The sequence below is a fragment of the Podarcis raffonei genome, chromosome 1 (assembly GCF_027172205.1).
Source record: "Podarcis raffonei isolate rPodRaf1 chromosome 1, rPodRaf1.pri, whole genome shotgun sequence".
NCBI lineage: Eukaryota > Metazoa > Chordata > Lepidosauria > Squamata > Lacertidae > Podarcis > Podarcis raffonei.
The window spans coordinates 126,625,638-126,642,993 of record NC_070602.1 but is presented as its reverse complement, the minus strand read 5'-3'; the positions used below and the strand labels follow the sequence as shown (position 1 = coordinate 126,642,993).

Here is a 17,356-nt window from a genome sequence, read left to right as displayed (position 1 = left end):
AATCTGGAATGAAATGGCTGAATATTTGCAGAATTTACAGTCTGGTCCCACGCACTGGTTTCCTGTGCAGTGATAGAAACTTTGACATCTATTGTCTGAAGTGAAAGTTAGCTCCAATTCTGGCATGCAGTTCCCCATCCCTGTCTTCATAATTATGTGTGGCCAATGCTGGGTAAAGCCAAGTTCCCAGGAGTTTGAAAAGCCTTTAGATGCTGTGCAAGTGAGCTATGGGGGGGACCCTGCCAAGTAATAACTTTGCACCATACTCTTACATTGTAATGGGGACCAAAAATTAATGCAACAGGCAAAGAATCTCACACTCCCAACACCCACTGAAGCTTTCGGATAAAGAATCCTTAATTTGGTCCTGTCTGCATAACAGGCTGGGGCTCAAAAGCACATTTTTGTGATGCAGGAGATGCCGCTTTTGATTTTGACCTAGAGGATTACTTAGAATAATTCTCCAAAGACATTCTTAACCAAGCAGAACATAAAAGTAAGCTCTCAGAGATACAACTTGGGTCTGTATTAGGAATCTAAATCAATACTTCATAGCCAATACTTGTATCCAACTGGTATCGGAGCCTCAGGAGCATGACGTGTGTGATTAGAGCATTGCTCTTCCCACTGGAAAATTGGTTTCCTGTAGCCTCTGTTTAGGGACGCGGGTGGCGTTGTGGGTTAAACCACAGAGCCTAGGACTTGTTGATCAGAAGGTCAGCGGTTCGAATCCCCACGACGGGGTGAGCTCCCGTTGCTCGGTCCCTGCTCCTGCCAACCTAGCAATTCGAAAGCACGTCAAAGTGCAAGTAGATAAATAGGTACCGCTCCGGCGGGAAGGTAAACGGCGTTTCCATGCACTGCTCTGGTTCGCCAGAAGCGACTTAGTCATGCTGGCCACATGACCCGGAAGCTGTACGCCAGCTCCCTCGGCCAGTAAGCGAGATGAGCACCGCAACCCCTGAGTCTGTCACGACTGGACCTAATGGTCAGGGGTCCCTTTACCTTTACCTAGCCTCTGTTTAGTACTGGGTGAGCAATTCTAGGAATAAGATTTGTCCTCTTCCCCTTTCTCCCTGAACTCCATGTCATCGACAAAGTCTAAAAATGCCTTGAGAAGACCCATCGAAACCGACGAGTCCCATTGATTTCGATGGGCCTATTCACAAAGGCTGCAATCCTCAACCCCATTTACTTGCGAGTAAGTTTCCTTGGATTCAGTGGGATTTACTTCTGAGTAGACATGGTCAGGGTGGCCCTGTAAGCTTGGAGTCATCCCTTTGTCTCATCAAAGCGCCTATGGTTTATTAAACTGCATCATTTGCAAGGCGCCACAACGCGGGCAACTTTAGCAACGTAATGGCAGCTGCTAGCTATAGGAGACTGCGATTTGAAAAATGCTTCTAAAGGATCTGAATCAAAAGGGACGGGTGAATCTTTGAAGCACAGAAGAGGAGGGCCGTCTGTCTCTGCCCTACGGTTTAAATATTCTGTGTCAAATAGCCCTGGGGGTGGGGATCAGCAGTTGTTTGACCTTTGCAGCCTTTGAGGTACTGAGGCATAAGGTTGCTATTCTGTACCCTCTCTTTGATTTCGTTGTAACTGAAAACCTCAGACTCCTGGACTAGTATGTGGGAGGTATTTGCCAGAATGGGGCAGCCAGCTGATATCCTTCCTATGCAAAAACAGGGCACATTAAAGTACGTAAAAGTTATGTGAGTTCTTAAATGCTTCCTGTGCTGCTTAGCTTATTACATCTCTGGAAGGAAATCTCCCAGAACTTAATATTACTTCGGCATGTAATGCAGTAGAGGTTTAGCCAGAGCGAAGGTTTTTAAACAGAGCTGCTCCCCCAATCACATTTCTTTCCTTCTTCTGTTTTCCTCATTATAAAAAGTCAGTGAAGGAAGGAAACAGGGAGAGAGAGGGCTGCCAATTCACTGAAGATAATTTTAAATAAATGTTACATTACTGTAATCTAGTTATTTTGTTTTAGGTTATTTTTTAAAAAAATAAAATAAAAGTAGGAATAATAAATTTCTTAATTGGAGGGGGCGGTTTGTGCTTGATGCCTCACATTTTAATCTTAAGTCTCTGAGAATGTTATGCACAGAAAGTTGTTAAGGCAATTGTATTAGCACACTGACCTGGGAGCAAACCCCACTGGGACTTAACTGCTGAGTAAACTTGCATTGCACTCTAGGTTTAATAGCTTAGAAGATAATGGATAATGTTAACGAATGTGCCTTTCTGGAGCTCCTTAAAAGGACAGTTTTTCTTGAATGTCAATTTAATAATTTTTAAAAAGTTGGCACTTAATGTTAAAAGAAAAGTTTATGCTAACTTAGATCCAACACAACTTGGTTGATATCATTGAAAGGAATTCAAAAAGTCATGGTGACTTAAATCCCACTTCCAGTAGCACCTTAAAGACCAACTAAGTTAGTTCTTGGTATGAGCTTTCGTGTGCATGCACACTTCTTGTGTGCATGCACACGAAAGCTCATACCAAGAACTAACTTAGTTGGTCTTTAAGGTGCTACTGGAAGGAAAAAAATTTTTTGTTTTGACTATGGCAGACCAACACGGCTACCTTTCTGTAACTTAAATCCCACTGATTTCAATATGACCTATATACTGGGAGTAAGCCCCACTGAATTAATTAGCACTTGTGAGTAGATATGTGCAGGATTGCAGTGTAAGCGTTCCTAACTTTTTCTGGGCACATCCAGAATTTGCCTTGAACAAACTGAGGAATAGGAGATGTTTTCTATTGCACATGCCATTCACCCTGAATCAGTGAGAGCAACGCATGTGCCCATGGAAAGAGGCTTTTGTGCATGCATGGACTGAGAAGTGGATGCACTAGACAGTTGCCGCTTGCATGTTTCTGATGCCAGAACAGGAATAATGTGCAGCCATCTCTGAATGCTTTGATCAGAGGCGGTGTGCAGCAGTTGCGGCAAAAGGTACATTTCATGCTGGGGATCGTTAGGAAAGGAATAAAAAATAAAACTGCCGATTTCATAACGCTGTTATACAAAGCTATGGTGTGACCGCATTTGGAGTACTCTGTGTGGTTCTGGTTCCCTTGCCTCAAAAAGGATATCGAAGAATTGGGGAAGGTTCAGAAAAGGGCAACACAAATGACTGAAGGGATGGGGAAACTCCCCTACGAAGAAAGATCACCGTATTTGGGAATTTTTAGTTTAGAGAACAGTTTCCTAAACTTGGGTCGCCAGCTGTTTATATATTTTTATTAAATTTTCTGTTTTACAATTTGGAATATTCATTTAAACAACCTTAAAATATCAATGACTTCCCTTCTTCACTTTCTATGGTTCATTTTGCATATCATAAATCCCTGCGTATTTTACATAAACAAAACCATTCAGTTTCCCATTATTACATCCATCAAAACTTGTATACACAGTTGAATTTATCTTAACGCTGCCAACGTTTTCAAGTGTGCACAATTCCCCCCCCCTATATTCAATAAACATTTTCCAGTCTTCTTTAAATGTTTGTCCTCTTATTCTGTGTTAGGTCTGCAAGCTGCGCATACCCCACCAGTTTAAGTTGTCATTCTTCTTTAGCTGGGACCTCGCTCGTTTTCCATTTTGGGACTGACAAAACACGGGCCGCAGTAGTCGCCAGCTGTTTTTGGATTACAAATCCTAGATAGGGATGATGGAAGTTGTGGTCCAAAAACAGCTGGAGCCCTAAGTTTGGGAATACATGAACCTCACTGCCAGAGGTTGCATTTAAGGTATCCATACAGTAGCTTGTAGGGATGCCCTGTTAAGGAAAATGTTAATAATTTAACATTTAAAATGTTAATAAATTAACATTTTCGGAGCTAGCTGGCCTGACTGGAAGAATCTGCGATCAGAAAGAAGAGGAGTTTCAAGAGGACTGGAGAAAATTTAAGGACTATTTGAATAAATATTGTAATATAAAAAATTAGAAATTACTTGAAAGAAACAAATAGGCCTAGGATTAAACTAAGTTATAATTAAATAAATGGGATTTAGAATGTTAAGAAAAGTGACTAAGATGGACTATAATTGGAAACTGTTTATTTAATAATGATATTGGAAAGCTGTTACTTTTAATTACAAGGAAACTCAGAAGGGAGGGATTTGAGGAAGTCAACCAAGATGTTTAAAAGGTTGGATTTGTGAAGAATGAAGTTTGTTGTTATTGTTTAGCGGTTTATTGTTCTCTTTTTCCCCCTTCTGTTTTTGTGTATCATTCTGCTTTGTGGTTTGTGTTATCCTTGTGGAAAATCTAATTAAACATTTATAAAAAAAGAAGAAAAAAAAGAAAATGTTAATAATAACCCAGTGATCTGGCCACGGTGACTATGGAGACAGGGCAACTGCAAGCCGTGAGGCCTCTGCCACCACACCCTGCTCAGGCAGCAGCAAAGTAGCCAGTGTGGTTTTTGCACAGATACTCCTCGCAGGGAAATTACCCAGCTGGACGACGGATCATCTGAGGTCAGCAACTGCACAAACTATTCTGAGCCCTTTTAACGTCTTTTTTTCCCCAACCCGTGAGGAAACAGATAATAGTCTGTCGCACAGCTCATCCTAGTCATTGCGTAACCCCACACAATGTGCTCCTTATTGTGGAGCAGGGGGAAGGAAACCTCTGTCGCCGCTGCTGGGGTTATAATGAAGTTCTTTCTTTCCCAGACACAGCCCCGGGCATAATTTGTATGCTTGCCCTGGATTGCAGTGGAATGCCAAATGGTTTTGCAGAAAATTCAACAAAGAATCTAAGGGTGGGGGAAAGCTAGGGGTTGTTGTATTATTATTATTTTCTAAGTCTACACAGTGTTATCTTAGCCTATTTGTGAAGAAGCAAGTTTAAAGAAGAGAACAGGAGAAAAGTTGGGCAAAGTCCTCTGAGCCAACAACTCTGGCTGAGGCTTTAAACTCCTCTTGCTCAGCCATGAAGCACAGTGGACGCATGCAAACAACACAGGCTAATTTTAACAGCCACACCTGCATCTTTCTGTTCGCTCATACCTACTCAGATCATCGTTCTTACCTCAGGCGTCTGAGCAGCTGGGCTCCACATAACAGGCCTCTGGAGGAAAACAACTTGCTTTGTGGCCAAATTTCCCTCGCTGAAAAATGAAAGAAGCTGCTTTTAGAACGTTTGCTTATTAGTTAATTAATTACAGATGCCAAACCGCGAGGCAGACGTCCCTATGAAGCAAAGAATAAAACGGTCTCTGAAGTACAGTGGTACCTCTGGTTAAGTACTTAATTTGTTCTGGAGGACTGTTCTTAACCTGAAGCACCACTTTAGCTAATAGGGCTTCCCGCTGCCACCGGAGCACGATTTCTGTTCTCATCCTGAAGCAAAGTTCTTAACCCGAGGTACTATTTCCGGGTTAGCGGAGTCTGTAACCTGAAGCGTCTATAACCTGAAATGTATGTAACCTAAGGTACCACTGTAGTCTACTGCAGTTAACACCAGACTCAATTCGGAACCAGCAATTCATTTAAGATCAAAAATTATAAATGGTTAATCTGCAGAAGCTTCTATTGAGGCACATGATAATCTTACTGAACTCCTAAAGGATGTGGTCTCAACTAACGTAAATTCAGGTGACAAAACCATTAATTCCACAGGGCGTGACTGGTTCGACCATGATTGTCGTGGAAAGAAAAAAGATCTTAGGGACTCTTGCAGAGAGTATAGGAAAGTGGGTCTTAAGTCGTATCTTGAATTTAAAAGAGAATATAAAGCACTGTCAGCAACGAAGAAAAGGCCGTTTGAATATATTTCCTGGTCCTTACTATTAAACGCTTCCTTAAAGAACGATGCTAAATTGTTCTGGAAATTGGTTTCCCCACCGTTCCACCAGGTGAAGGACCAGGTGCGCAGCCTGGGAGTCATTCTGGACTCACAGCTGTCCATGGAGGCACAGGTCAAATCTGTGTCCAGGGCAGCTGTTTACCAGCTCCACCTGGTACATAGGCTGAGACCCTATCTGCCTGCGGACTGCCTCGCCAGAGTGATGCATGCTCTGGTTATCTCCCACTTGGAGTACTGCAATGCGCTCTGCGGGGGGCTACCTTTGAAGGTGACCCGGAAACTGCAATTAATCCAGAATGCGGCAGCTAGACTGGTGACTGGGAGTGGCCACCAAGACCATGTAACACCGGTCTTGAAAGACCTACATTGGCTCCCAGTGCGTTTCCGAGCACAATTCAAAGTGTTGGTGCTGACCTTTAAAGCCCTAAAGGGCCTCGGTCCAGTATATTTGAAGGAGCATCTCCACCCCCATCATTCTACCCGGACACTGAGGTCCAGCACCGAGGGCCTTCTGGCGGTTCCCTCACTGCGAGAAGCCAAGTTACAGGGAACCAGGCAGAGGGCCTTCTCAGTAGTGGCGCCCGCCCTGTGGAACGCCCTCCCATCAGATGTCAAAGAGAACAACAACTACCAGACTTTTAGAAGACATCTGAAGGCAGCCCTGTTTAGGGAAGCTTTTAATGCTTGATGTATTACAGTATTTTAATATTTTTTTGGAAGCCGCCCAGAGTGGCTGGGGAAGCCCAGCCAGATGGGCGGGGTATAAATAAATTATTATTATTATTATTATTATTATTATTATTATTATTATTATTTGAAATGTGAGAGACTAACTTAGGATCAGTTTGTGCCACGTCTCACGCCCACCCACATTATCGATCTATTCCAGCTGCGGGGAACCTCTGGTCCTCCAGATGTTGCTGAACTGTAGCTCCCATCACCCCTGGCTGTTGGCCATGCTTGCTGGTGCTGATGGGTGTTGCGTTTTAGCAACATCTGGAGGTTGCAAAGTTCCCAACCCCTGGCCTCCACAGTCCACACACAAGAACACAGCCCATCTCATTTTAGTCACATTGGACAGTGCTATCATTAACAATTTTGACATGCAAGGTTATGTTGTTGTTTTAAAGCTGCTTTTAATCTTCCCTTTGTTCCAAACCAGCTGTCTCCTTCACGCCTTAGTTTTCTCCAGGGTAAGATATTTTTCCTGCCAGATGTCAAGTCAGGAGATGAGGCTCTCTGACCGGTCTTGCCCACCGCTGAAGCTCTTCTTCTTCTTACTAATCTAAGCAGAAACTTACTGACGCAATGGCTAAGGTTAGCCAGCTTTCTTTTTTTCTTTTTTTAAAAAAGAGGAAACTCCTTAACTTAAAGAAAACAAAAGAGATTATTGTGGACTTTAGGAAATGTAAATTGAATATTCAGCCACTTATTATTGAGGGGAAGTGCGTGGAACAGGTCTCGGTGTTTCGATTTCTGGGAATGGAGTTGAGAGATGACCTAACCTGGGGAGAAAACAGCAAAGACCTGATGAAGAGAGCACAGCAGAGGTTATATTTTCTGAGAATCCTCCAGAAAAACAATCTCTCAAAGGACCTGTTGATGGCATTTTACCATTGTACTGTGGAGAGTCTATTAACTTATGGTCTGTGTGTGTGGTTTGGGAGCCGCACGGCCAGGGAAAAAACAATGCTGTCCAGGGTTGTAAATACTGCAGAAAGAATAACTGGGTGCACTCTTCCCACCTTAGATCAAATCTATGATTCCAGGTGCCATAAGAAAGCTGCAGAGATAGCGCAGGATAGTACGCACCCCGGAAATGATCTCTTTCAGCTTCTGCCTTCTGGAAGAAGGTATAGGGTTATAAAGACCAGGAGTAGCCGCCTGAGAAACAGTTTCTATCCAAATGCAATTCTGGTTTTAAACACATTATAAGGAGTCTCTATAGTATATTGTATTTTAAAATGGGGTTTCAGAGTTTTTAGGGGTTTTTAAATGTCTTATGTAGATTTTTCAATTTCATTGTTCTGTATGGGACAATGACAATAAAGATATTGTATCGTATCGAAAACTGGCTGCATTCCCCAGTGGTATATCCACCGACCACCTAGATACAAGCTGAATTTTGTCTCAAAGGGCTGCACATAAGGGGGGGAGGATTTCAACAGCTTTTTAAACTTGGGCAGACAGCATGTTCATGCCCTGAAAATATTTTGCCTGTGGAAAAAGATCACATGAAATTTCCAGACTGTAAGGGGAACTTGATGCCACGTTCTTCTGATGGTCCCAGCAGTGCAAGCATTTATTACAAGGGGGGGTGCCAGATGGAACACCCCCCCCTTTGCCCTGTGCACTGTCCTGGGGTCTCTCCTGACCCTCCAGAGTAAGTTTCGGGCAGGCATGGGGGGTAGGGCTGGGTGATAACTATTTGCCAACGTCGTAATATACTGCCCACTAAATACCGCGATGTGGCGGTACAGTCATACCTCGAGTTGAATGTGCTTCAGGTTGAGCGCTTTCGGGTTGTGCTCCGTGGCAACCCAGAAGTAACCCAAAAGTTTTGCCGCTCGTGCATGCGCAGATGCTCAAAAAGACATCATGCGCATGCGCAGAAGCTGCAAAACGTGGTCCGCGCACATGCAGACACGCCGTCGAGTCTTACATTCCATTCAGGATGCGAACGGGGCTCTGGAACGGATCCCATTCGCATCCTGAGGTACTGTCAGAAAAGAGCCCATGTCCAAGCAGCGGCGGATGAGGCAGCGGTGCCAACCCTCTGTTTGTAGGCCTGCCTCATCCGCAGCCTTGGCACGGGCAGGGACGGGATTAAGCCTCTCCCTCCCTGGATGAAGAAGCAGCCCATTGGCACCTCCCCTCACCCATCCCAGGGTGGCGGGAGCCAAGGGAGACTGGCAAGGCTCAGCTAGGGGGCAGGAGTGCTTCTTCGAGCCTTCTTGCCCCCCAGCTGCAGAAGCCCCATGTCCCTTCAGCGTGCTCCAGCCAGAGGGACATGGGGCTTGTTGAAGCAGAGGGAGGAACAAGCTGGCGGTTTCACTCAGGGGTACATCGCTGGTGAAACCGCCACCGCTCCTGAGTCCCTCTGCCTCCAGCGCCTGGCTGCAGTTTGTTTTTCCCTCAGCGTGCTGGGCGCTGGTAGCAGAAGGACTCAGGAGCCGTCATCGCGGTCTGCCCCTAATAGCGGTCCTGGGCGATATATGGATACAGTGGTACCTCGGGTTAAGAACTTAATTTGTTCTGGAGGTCCGTTCTTAACCTGAAACTGTTCTTAACCTGAGGTACCACTTTAGCTAACGGGGCCTCCCACCGCCGCCACACGATTTCTGTTCTCATCCTGAAGCAAAGTTCTTAACCCGAGGTACTATTTCTGGGTTAGCAGAGTCTGTAACCTGAAGCGTCTGTAACACGAGGTATATTATTGTCCAAGCCTAAGGGGGGGGGGACCCAGTTGTGCTAGCAGGAGTCCTTGAGCTGCGTTCTGGGCTAGATGAATTCAGCACTCTGTCTTGAACTCAGGGTCCAGGAAACAGCAATTTGGGAATTCTGTGGAGAGCAGCTTCTGAGAAAGGGACATTCTCAGAATTGCCTGGGTGTGTGCTCAGCTTAGCCATATGCTATCCCCTGAGTCACAGCTGCTATTATTTTTATTATTATTTTTCATTTTCAACTTTAGTTGGATGTCACCCAGTTCATAAGTTTGGAATTTGCTAAGGAAGCCAATGTTACATGTCATTCCATCAAGCATCTGGAGTTGAGGACTCTTAAGTCATTTAGCCTGCCCACAGAATTATCACAAAGCCTGTAGAATTAACTAGAACACCACAGTACACAGAATACAATGTGCTTTAATGCACTTAATTCTATCCTGGATTGTACTGATCTTTACTAAAGGTAAAGGTAAAGGGACCCCTGACCATTAGGTCTAGTCGTGGCCGACTCTGGGGTTGTGGCGCTCATCTCGCTTTATTGGCCGAGGGAGCCGGCGTACAGCTTCCAGGTCATGTGGCCAGCATGACTAAGCCGCTTCTGGCGAACCAGAGCAGCGCATGGAAACGCCTTTTACCTTCCCGCCAGAGCAGTACCTGTTTATCTACTTACACTGACATGCTTTCAAACTGCTAGGTGGGCAGGAGCAGGGACAAAGCAACGGGAGCTCACCCCGTCATGGGGATTCAAACCGCTGACCTTCTGATCGGCAAGCCCTAACAGTGCCACCCGCGTCCCTTTACTTTATCTTTACTGATACAGTGGTGCCTCGCAAGACGAACGCCTCGCAAAACGAAAAACTCGCAAGACGAAAGAGTTTTCCGTTTTTGAGTCGTTCCGCAAGACGAATTTCCCTATGGGCTTGCTTCGCAAGAAGAAAGCCCATAGGGAAATCTCCGCCAGCCTTCAGAAGAGGTCCTGGACCGCCAGCATTTTCAGATCGCCCCGGGACAGCGGAGAAGTCTCCGCTGTCCTGGAGGCTTTTAAAATGCTGGCAGTCGGGAGGAAAGCCCTCCTGTCCCCGGAGCTTGTGGGGTGGGAGGTGGGGAGAAGGGCTTTTCTTCCCACCGCCAGCCTTCAGAACAGCCTTCTGAAGGCTGGCGGTGGGAAGAAAAGCCCTTGTCCGTCCCCCCCCCAGCCTTCAGAAGAGGTCAGGGGACAGACTGTCCCCGGACCTGGTCTGAAGGCGGTTTCCATAGGAACGCATTGATTGATTTTCAATGCATTCCTATGGGAAACCGTGCTTCGCAAGACGAAAAACTCGCAAGAAGAAAAAACTTGCGGAACGAATTAATTTCGTCTTGCGAGGCACCACTGTATTGTGGTAAATGGCTGTAACTCTTATCATCGCTGATCACTGTCTACTTTGGCTACGGCTGCTGTGAACCGTAGTTCAATAATGTTTAAAGGACCACATTTGGCTTTGGTATTTGATGTATCGCTAGATCTTAAACTAAGACTTCTACAACAGAAAATACAATTTAGAATCTATTGGACTCCCTTAATTTGTATAAGAAAAGACTATCTAATGTAGCTCTTTGTTGGAGATGTAATATGGATAATGCTTCTTCGAAACATATGCTTTTATTGTGTCCCACACTCATTAAGTTTTAGGAGAAAGTGCTGGACTCTATAAGCAAGACACTTGGGGAAATTTTTAAGATTTTCAGAGGCGAATGTGCTCTTGAACTATATACCCATTGTATGGAAATTGACAATAGGACAGCGAAAATGGATTCTACGTGCACTAATGGTGACCAAGAGACTGATACTGATGAATGGGAAAAATAGAGATACGATTCCCCTTTAACAATGGCTTGACAACACTGGGAACATATGAATGGACAGTTTATAGACGCAGTCTTTCTTTGGATTAATACAATGGTATTTGGAATGAGTTTACACAGAATGGGTTAGGCTACTGACAATTATATGTCTATTAGGATAAAAAGAATACATAGATCTGTACAACAATGCACGGAAATGTAACAGCATTTTGTCTTTCTTTTTTCATTCTCTCTCATTCTTTTCCTTCTTTCTCCCCCTTCTTTTTTTATCTTTTTTACAAACGAAATTCTCTTAATGAAATATTAATAAAAACAGTACCAAAAAAAGCATTTGGAGGACCACATGTTCACCACCTCTAAGCCAGACGCTTTTCACAAAAGCAGTTTCAGCACTTCTATTTGAACACAGAAATGGGCTTAAGACAAACAGCAACACACTTTGTGAATTGCTGTGACCAAAATCGTGTCGCTTCTGTTCTCCATCAATATACGCAAAGCAACGTTTTCCTCAGCAAGGGCACTATGCATTTAATTAAGACAGTCCAGTCCACCATATTTAAAGATTCTAGCTCCAAGCCCCCCTTCTAGGCCTGGCTTGAGTGAAGCTGAGTTGACCCCCAAAAGACGAGAAACACAGGAAGGTCTTTGTGGAAATTTGCATACTGCACAATTCAGCTTACCCTTTGGTGGTTGACTTTCTAGCAGCATGTCAAAGAGAGAGGAGAGGCGGGGTTAGTAAAGTGTTAATGGAAATACCTACACGCTGATGTGCATTTTGCATGGGGTTCCTACATATAATAATAATATATTGCTTATACCCCGCCCATCTGGCTGGGCAGCTCCCAACAGAATATTAAAAACACGATAAAACATCAGACATTAAAAACTTCCCTAAACAGGGCTCCCTTCAGATGTCTTCTAAAAGTCAGATAGTTCTTTATTTCCTTGACATCTGGTGGGAGGGCGTTCCACAGGGCGGGCGCCACCACCGAGAAGGCCCTCTGCCTGCTTCCCTGTAACTTCACTTCTCGCAGGGAGGGAACCGCCAGAAGGCCCTCGGAGCTGGACCTCAGTGTCCGGGCAGAACGATGGGAGTGGAGATACTCCTTCAGGGAAGGGCCACAGCTCAGGGGTAGAGCAGGTGTTTTGGAGGCAGGAGGTCTCAGGTTCAATGCCTGGCAACTCCAAGCAATGTCCCCTACCTGAAACCCTGGAAAGTTGCTGCTGCCAGTCTGTGTAGACAATACTGGAGTAGATGGACAAATGGTCCGACTGAGTATAAAGCAGCTTCCTCTATTCCCACATAGCCTAGATTATTGATTACAGTTTTATAATCATTAATTGTAATTGTTAAGAGTGAACTTCTTTTTAATTATTGTTTGCTGATACTTAATTTCATTGCGCAATAACGGATTATTGAATATTACTTTATTTGATGTAAATTGATTATTTTTAACTTATGTTTTGCATTGGATAATAATAATAATAATAATAATAATAATAATAATAATAATAATAAATAATTTAAATAGTAATCTTGTTATTTATACCCCGCCCATCTGGCTCGGTTTCCCCCAGACACTCCAGGTGGCTTCCAGCAGAATATAAAAACTAAATAAATGGATCAGATTGTTATAAGGTGTGTGATATTTGTTGTTTCTTCAGCTTGTAAACCGCCTTGCATAGAGCAATATAGAAAGGCGGTTATGCAAACTAAAAGTGGAGTGAAACGAAACCGCCAGCTGCTGTGAACCCTATTAGGGACTGGAAAGGAGGGAAACAATTTGGCCCACCCCATTCCTGCAGGAGAGCCAGTGTAGTGTCGTGGTTAAGAGCGGTAGACTCGTAATCTGGTGAACCGGGTTCGCGTCTCCGCTCCTCCACATGCAGCTGCTGGGTGACCTTGGGCCAGTCACACTTCTCTGACGTCTCTCAGCCCCACTCACATCACAGAGTGTTTGTTGTGGGGGAGGAAGGGAAAGGAGAATGTTAGCCGCTTTGAGACTCCTTCGGCTAGTGATAAAGCGGGATATCAAATCCAAACTCTTCTTCTTCTTCTTCTTCTTCAACTCATATAAATGCATAACAGAGGCATAGCTGGGGGGGGCCTGGCGGCAGCACTGGGGCAGCCCTTACCGCGGGGCCTGCAGTGTGCCCGAGCCATGCGTCTCTCCTGGGAGCGACGTAGTGGCCATAGCTGTCAACTTACAGATTTGAAAATAAGGGACCAGCAGCCTTGAAAATAAGGGACCAGCAGCCAAAATAAGGGACCTGCAGCCTCACCTGTTCCAGGCACTCCAGTCTTCCTGTCCTCCTGCAGTCTGGTCAAACTCATGCTGGTAGCTTCGAGAACACTGTCCAACCAACTTTGTAACCAGAGGTTCAACTGAATAGAATCTGAATCACATGCACCACAAGGCCTATGTAGCCTCAACTTAAGATGGCTCCCTGGCCTGGCTTTGCACTGCAAAGTTTGCAGCAGCACATGCAACAAAATGGCATCCAGCATTAAAAAAAACCCTCAGCTTGCATTAACTAGCCACACACAAGGCATGCAAGCTCCACCCCCCAGTCGTTCTTAGACTTCTTATTGGGTGAGCAACACAGCCAAGCAACACAGTTGGAGCCTCCCTCCTCCCTGGCTGGCAGGGAGGGAGGGAGGGAGAGGAGCTGCTTCCTTTGAAATTTAAGGGACATAATTTAAGGGACATTTAAGGGACATCCATCAATAAGGGACAGCAGCGGGACATGGCGTTGAAATAAGGGACTGTCCCTTCAAATAAGGGACACTTGACAGCTATGGTAGTGGCTCAGGTGCTAGCAAGCTCCGCGCTGCCCAGGCACCCAAGCAGCTAGCTACGCCGCTGGGGCATAATGTGCCATTTTGATACTAAACTCAGTCCTTGCAAAGATAGCGCACGGCCCAGGCTGCGTACAGATTTGCGGCTTAAAACGCAGCCATTATCCCCTGTTGCATTTCAAGTCACATTTTTATGTTCTTGCAGACACCTGAGCAGGGGCGGCCTTCACTTTATGCCCATTACCTGATTTGTTTCCCTGCACCAAACTCCAATTCACGGAAGCGGTCATCTGAGCATGTGCGACAACTGCCTGCAGTGTACACACCTCAGCTCAACCATGGCTTCCATTTTCTAATCAGATGGAAGCTGGTTTGAAGGAAAGCACATCAAACAGGAGTATTTTTTCGAGAAGCTGCAGGATACCTAGGGGTAGTGGCTAATGTCATGCACAGGTAAAGGTAAAGGGACCCCTGACTGTTAAGTCCCGTTGGAGACGACTCTGGGGTTGCGGCACTCATCTTGCTTTACAGGCCAAGGGAGTCAGTGTTTGTCCACAGACAGTTTTTCCGGGTCATGTGGCCAGCATGACTAGGCCGCTTCTGGCAAACCAGAGCAGTGCACGGAAACGCCGTTTACCTTCCCACCAGAGCGGTACCTATTTATCTACTTGCACTTTGACGTGCTTTCGAACTGCTAGGTTGGCAGGAGCAGGGACTGAGCAACGGGAGCTCACCCTGTCACGGGGATTTGAACCGCCGACCTTCTGATCGGCAAGCCCAAAGCTCAGTGGTTTAGACCACAGCACCACCCGCATTACTTGGCTTCAAATGCCAGCGGTGGGAGTGCGCTTGAGCTGGAGTAAACATTAATGTGTACACAGCCAGGTCAAGTCAATCATTTCAAAGTTCAACTTATTTCATCGAGAAAGGAAGACTCTGAAATCAATCCAAATTGTTAAGCTTTGGCTGGATTAAGTCAGGCAATCTTCAAATGTTTATATCCTCTGCAGGTATAATTTTAGCATCTTTGATGATACAGAACAACATTTTTATTGGATTCCTACAGGAAAACTAGCTTCTGTATTAGTGATTAAGGAAGCTGTGGCCTTGCCTACAGACCAGCAGTCAAGGATATGCAAAGGAAAGAGGGGGAAGGGTGGCAATTGAAGAGGAAGTGAGAAAGAGCTGGTTGGGATTGGAGGGGGGAGAGATCAAAGGGGCACAATACTCAGGATGGAAGGCAAGTGAGCATAATAAAAATAGCAGCAAGAGAATGCAGAGAAAAATGGGGGTTGAGTCTCTAAACGTGGGTGACGGAAGTGAACTTCTTATGGAAAGGAATGGAAGCAGTCAAAGAAAAAGGATGCCGTGTTGAAGAATCAGACTAACAATGCAATCTTAAGCATTTATACTCAGAAGTAGACAGATAGGCAGCGTTGCGTATTGGTTAGAGTATGACTAAGATCTGGGAGGGACGCGGGTGGCGCTGTGGGTTAAACCACAGAGCCTAGGACTTGCTGATCAGAAGGTCGGCGGTTTGAATCCCTGCAACGGGTGAGCTCCCGTTGCTCGGTCCCTGCTCCTGCCCACCTAGCAGTTCGAAAGCACGTCAAAGTGCAAGTAGATAAATAGGTACCGCTCCGGCGGGAAGGTAAACGGCGTTTTCATGCGCTGCTCTGGTTTGCCAGAAGCGGCTTAGTCATGCTGGCCACATGACCTGGAAGCTGTATGCCGGCTCCCTCGGCCAATAAAGCGAGATGAGCACCGCAACCCCAGAGTCGGCCACAACTGGACCTAACGATCAGGGGTCCCTTTACCTTTAAGATCTGGGAGACCAGAATGTCCTTTACTGACCTTGGGCCAGTCATTGCCTCTCAGCCTAATAAACTACCTCACAGGGTTCATGTGGGAATTAAATGAAAAAAGGCAGAACTATGTATGTCACACCTTGAGCTCCTTGGAGGAAAATGGTGGCATACAAATGGAAGAAATGCACTAATAAATACCACTGAATTCAATAGTGCTTACTCCCTCACCTCCTGAGAGCAAGCCCTACTGATTGATTGATTGATTGATTGATTTAGTATACAGCCCTATACCCATAGATATTGGGGCAGTTTGCAACATAAAACTACAATACAGTGGTACCTCGGGTTAATAACTTAATTCGTTCCAGAGGTCCGTACTTAACCTGAAACTGTTCGTAACCTGAAGCACCACTTTAGCTAATGGGGCCTCCTGCTGCTGCCAGAGCCTGATTTCTGTTCTTATCCTGAAGCAAAGTTCTTAACCTGAAGCACTATTTCTGGCTTAGCGGAGTGTGTAACGTGAAGCGTATGTAACCTGAAGCGTATGTAACCTGAAGTACCACTGTATAATAAGACTTCTCAGTAAACCATGTTGAGATTGTGCTGTTATTTGAGGCTTAAATAAGAAAGGGGTGTCAGAATGTTAGAAGAAGCAAAGCATTGCATAAAGAAGAAAGACAAAAGCAGAAGTAGAACGTAAGAAGAACAGGTCACAAAATCACTCCTGTGATTTCACAAGCCCATCAGCAGTATTAACAAACTTGATAGCAATGACCGTAGACAATGGCCATGAATCTCACTGAAACCAACAGGGCTTCATAAACATATCAACTTTTGCTCTGGCTTGCGGCCAGTCATTTATAGGTTTTCCCCTTGGTGTGAAAGCATCTCTTACGACATTGCAGCCTCCATCGAGAACTTGCTTGCAAACGTAGATTTCAAATGTCTTGCCTGTGCATTTTCCGTCTTGGTTTTAACGAGACAGTTGCGTTTACAGACAAAAGCAAAAAGACTAGTAAATAAAGAATTACTTTATCTCAATATTCGGTTACCGTATTTTTCGCTCCATAAGACACATTTTTTTCCTCCTAAAAAGTAAGGAGAAATATCTGTGCATCTTATGGAGCGAATGCGTGGTCCCTGGAGCCGAATTGCCCAGGGGCAAAAAGCAGATTGTGCTTTTTTTTTTTTTAAGAAAAAGGGAAGGGGGTATTGAAACGAAGCCACTGAGCAGCTGATCGGCAAGCGATTAGGAGGGAGATAAGGGACTCTGCGATAAAGGAGGCTGCTTGGGAGGGGGGAGGTAAAGATGGCGAACTTGCAAGGAGAGGAGACAGGAATACTAAAGCAAGCAATGAGGAGAGAAACTCACCATCAAATCACGTATCATGTCTGTGGCAACAGCATGAACCACAAAAATCATACATCCACTGTTTCGTTCAGAATATTTTTTTCCTTGTTTTCCTCCTCTAAAAACTAAGTGTGTCTCGATAGTAGATGGACTGATGGACGTTTGTTGGGGATTGAAACCGGGAAAGGGGGGGTGGAGTCTGGGAATCCAAAGGGTGTATAATTTAACCTGTTCTGTTTTTATTTCGTTTGGATATTTGTATGAAAATTGG

At 45.0% G+C, this 17,356-nt stretch overlaps 1 protein-coding gene across 2 annotated transcripts in view; it reads right to left on the bottom strand.

Annotated features, from left to right (window-relative positions):
• RFTN2 (raftlin family member 2) overlaps positions 1–17,356 on the bottom strand; it is a 50,930-nt gene that overhangs the window by 888 nt on the left and 32,686 nt on the right. For both annotated transcript variants that reach the window (XM_053361575.1, XM_053361566.1), the window contains exon 8: positions 5,059–5,137. In XM_053361575.1, the coding sequence (XP_053217550.1) occupies positions 5,059–5,137 (79 nt within the window). The remainder of the gene's footprint in view (positions 1–5,058; positions 5,138–17,356) is intronic.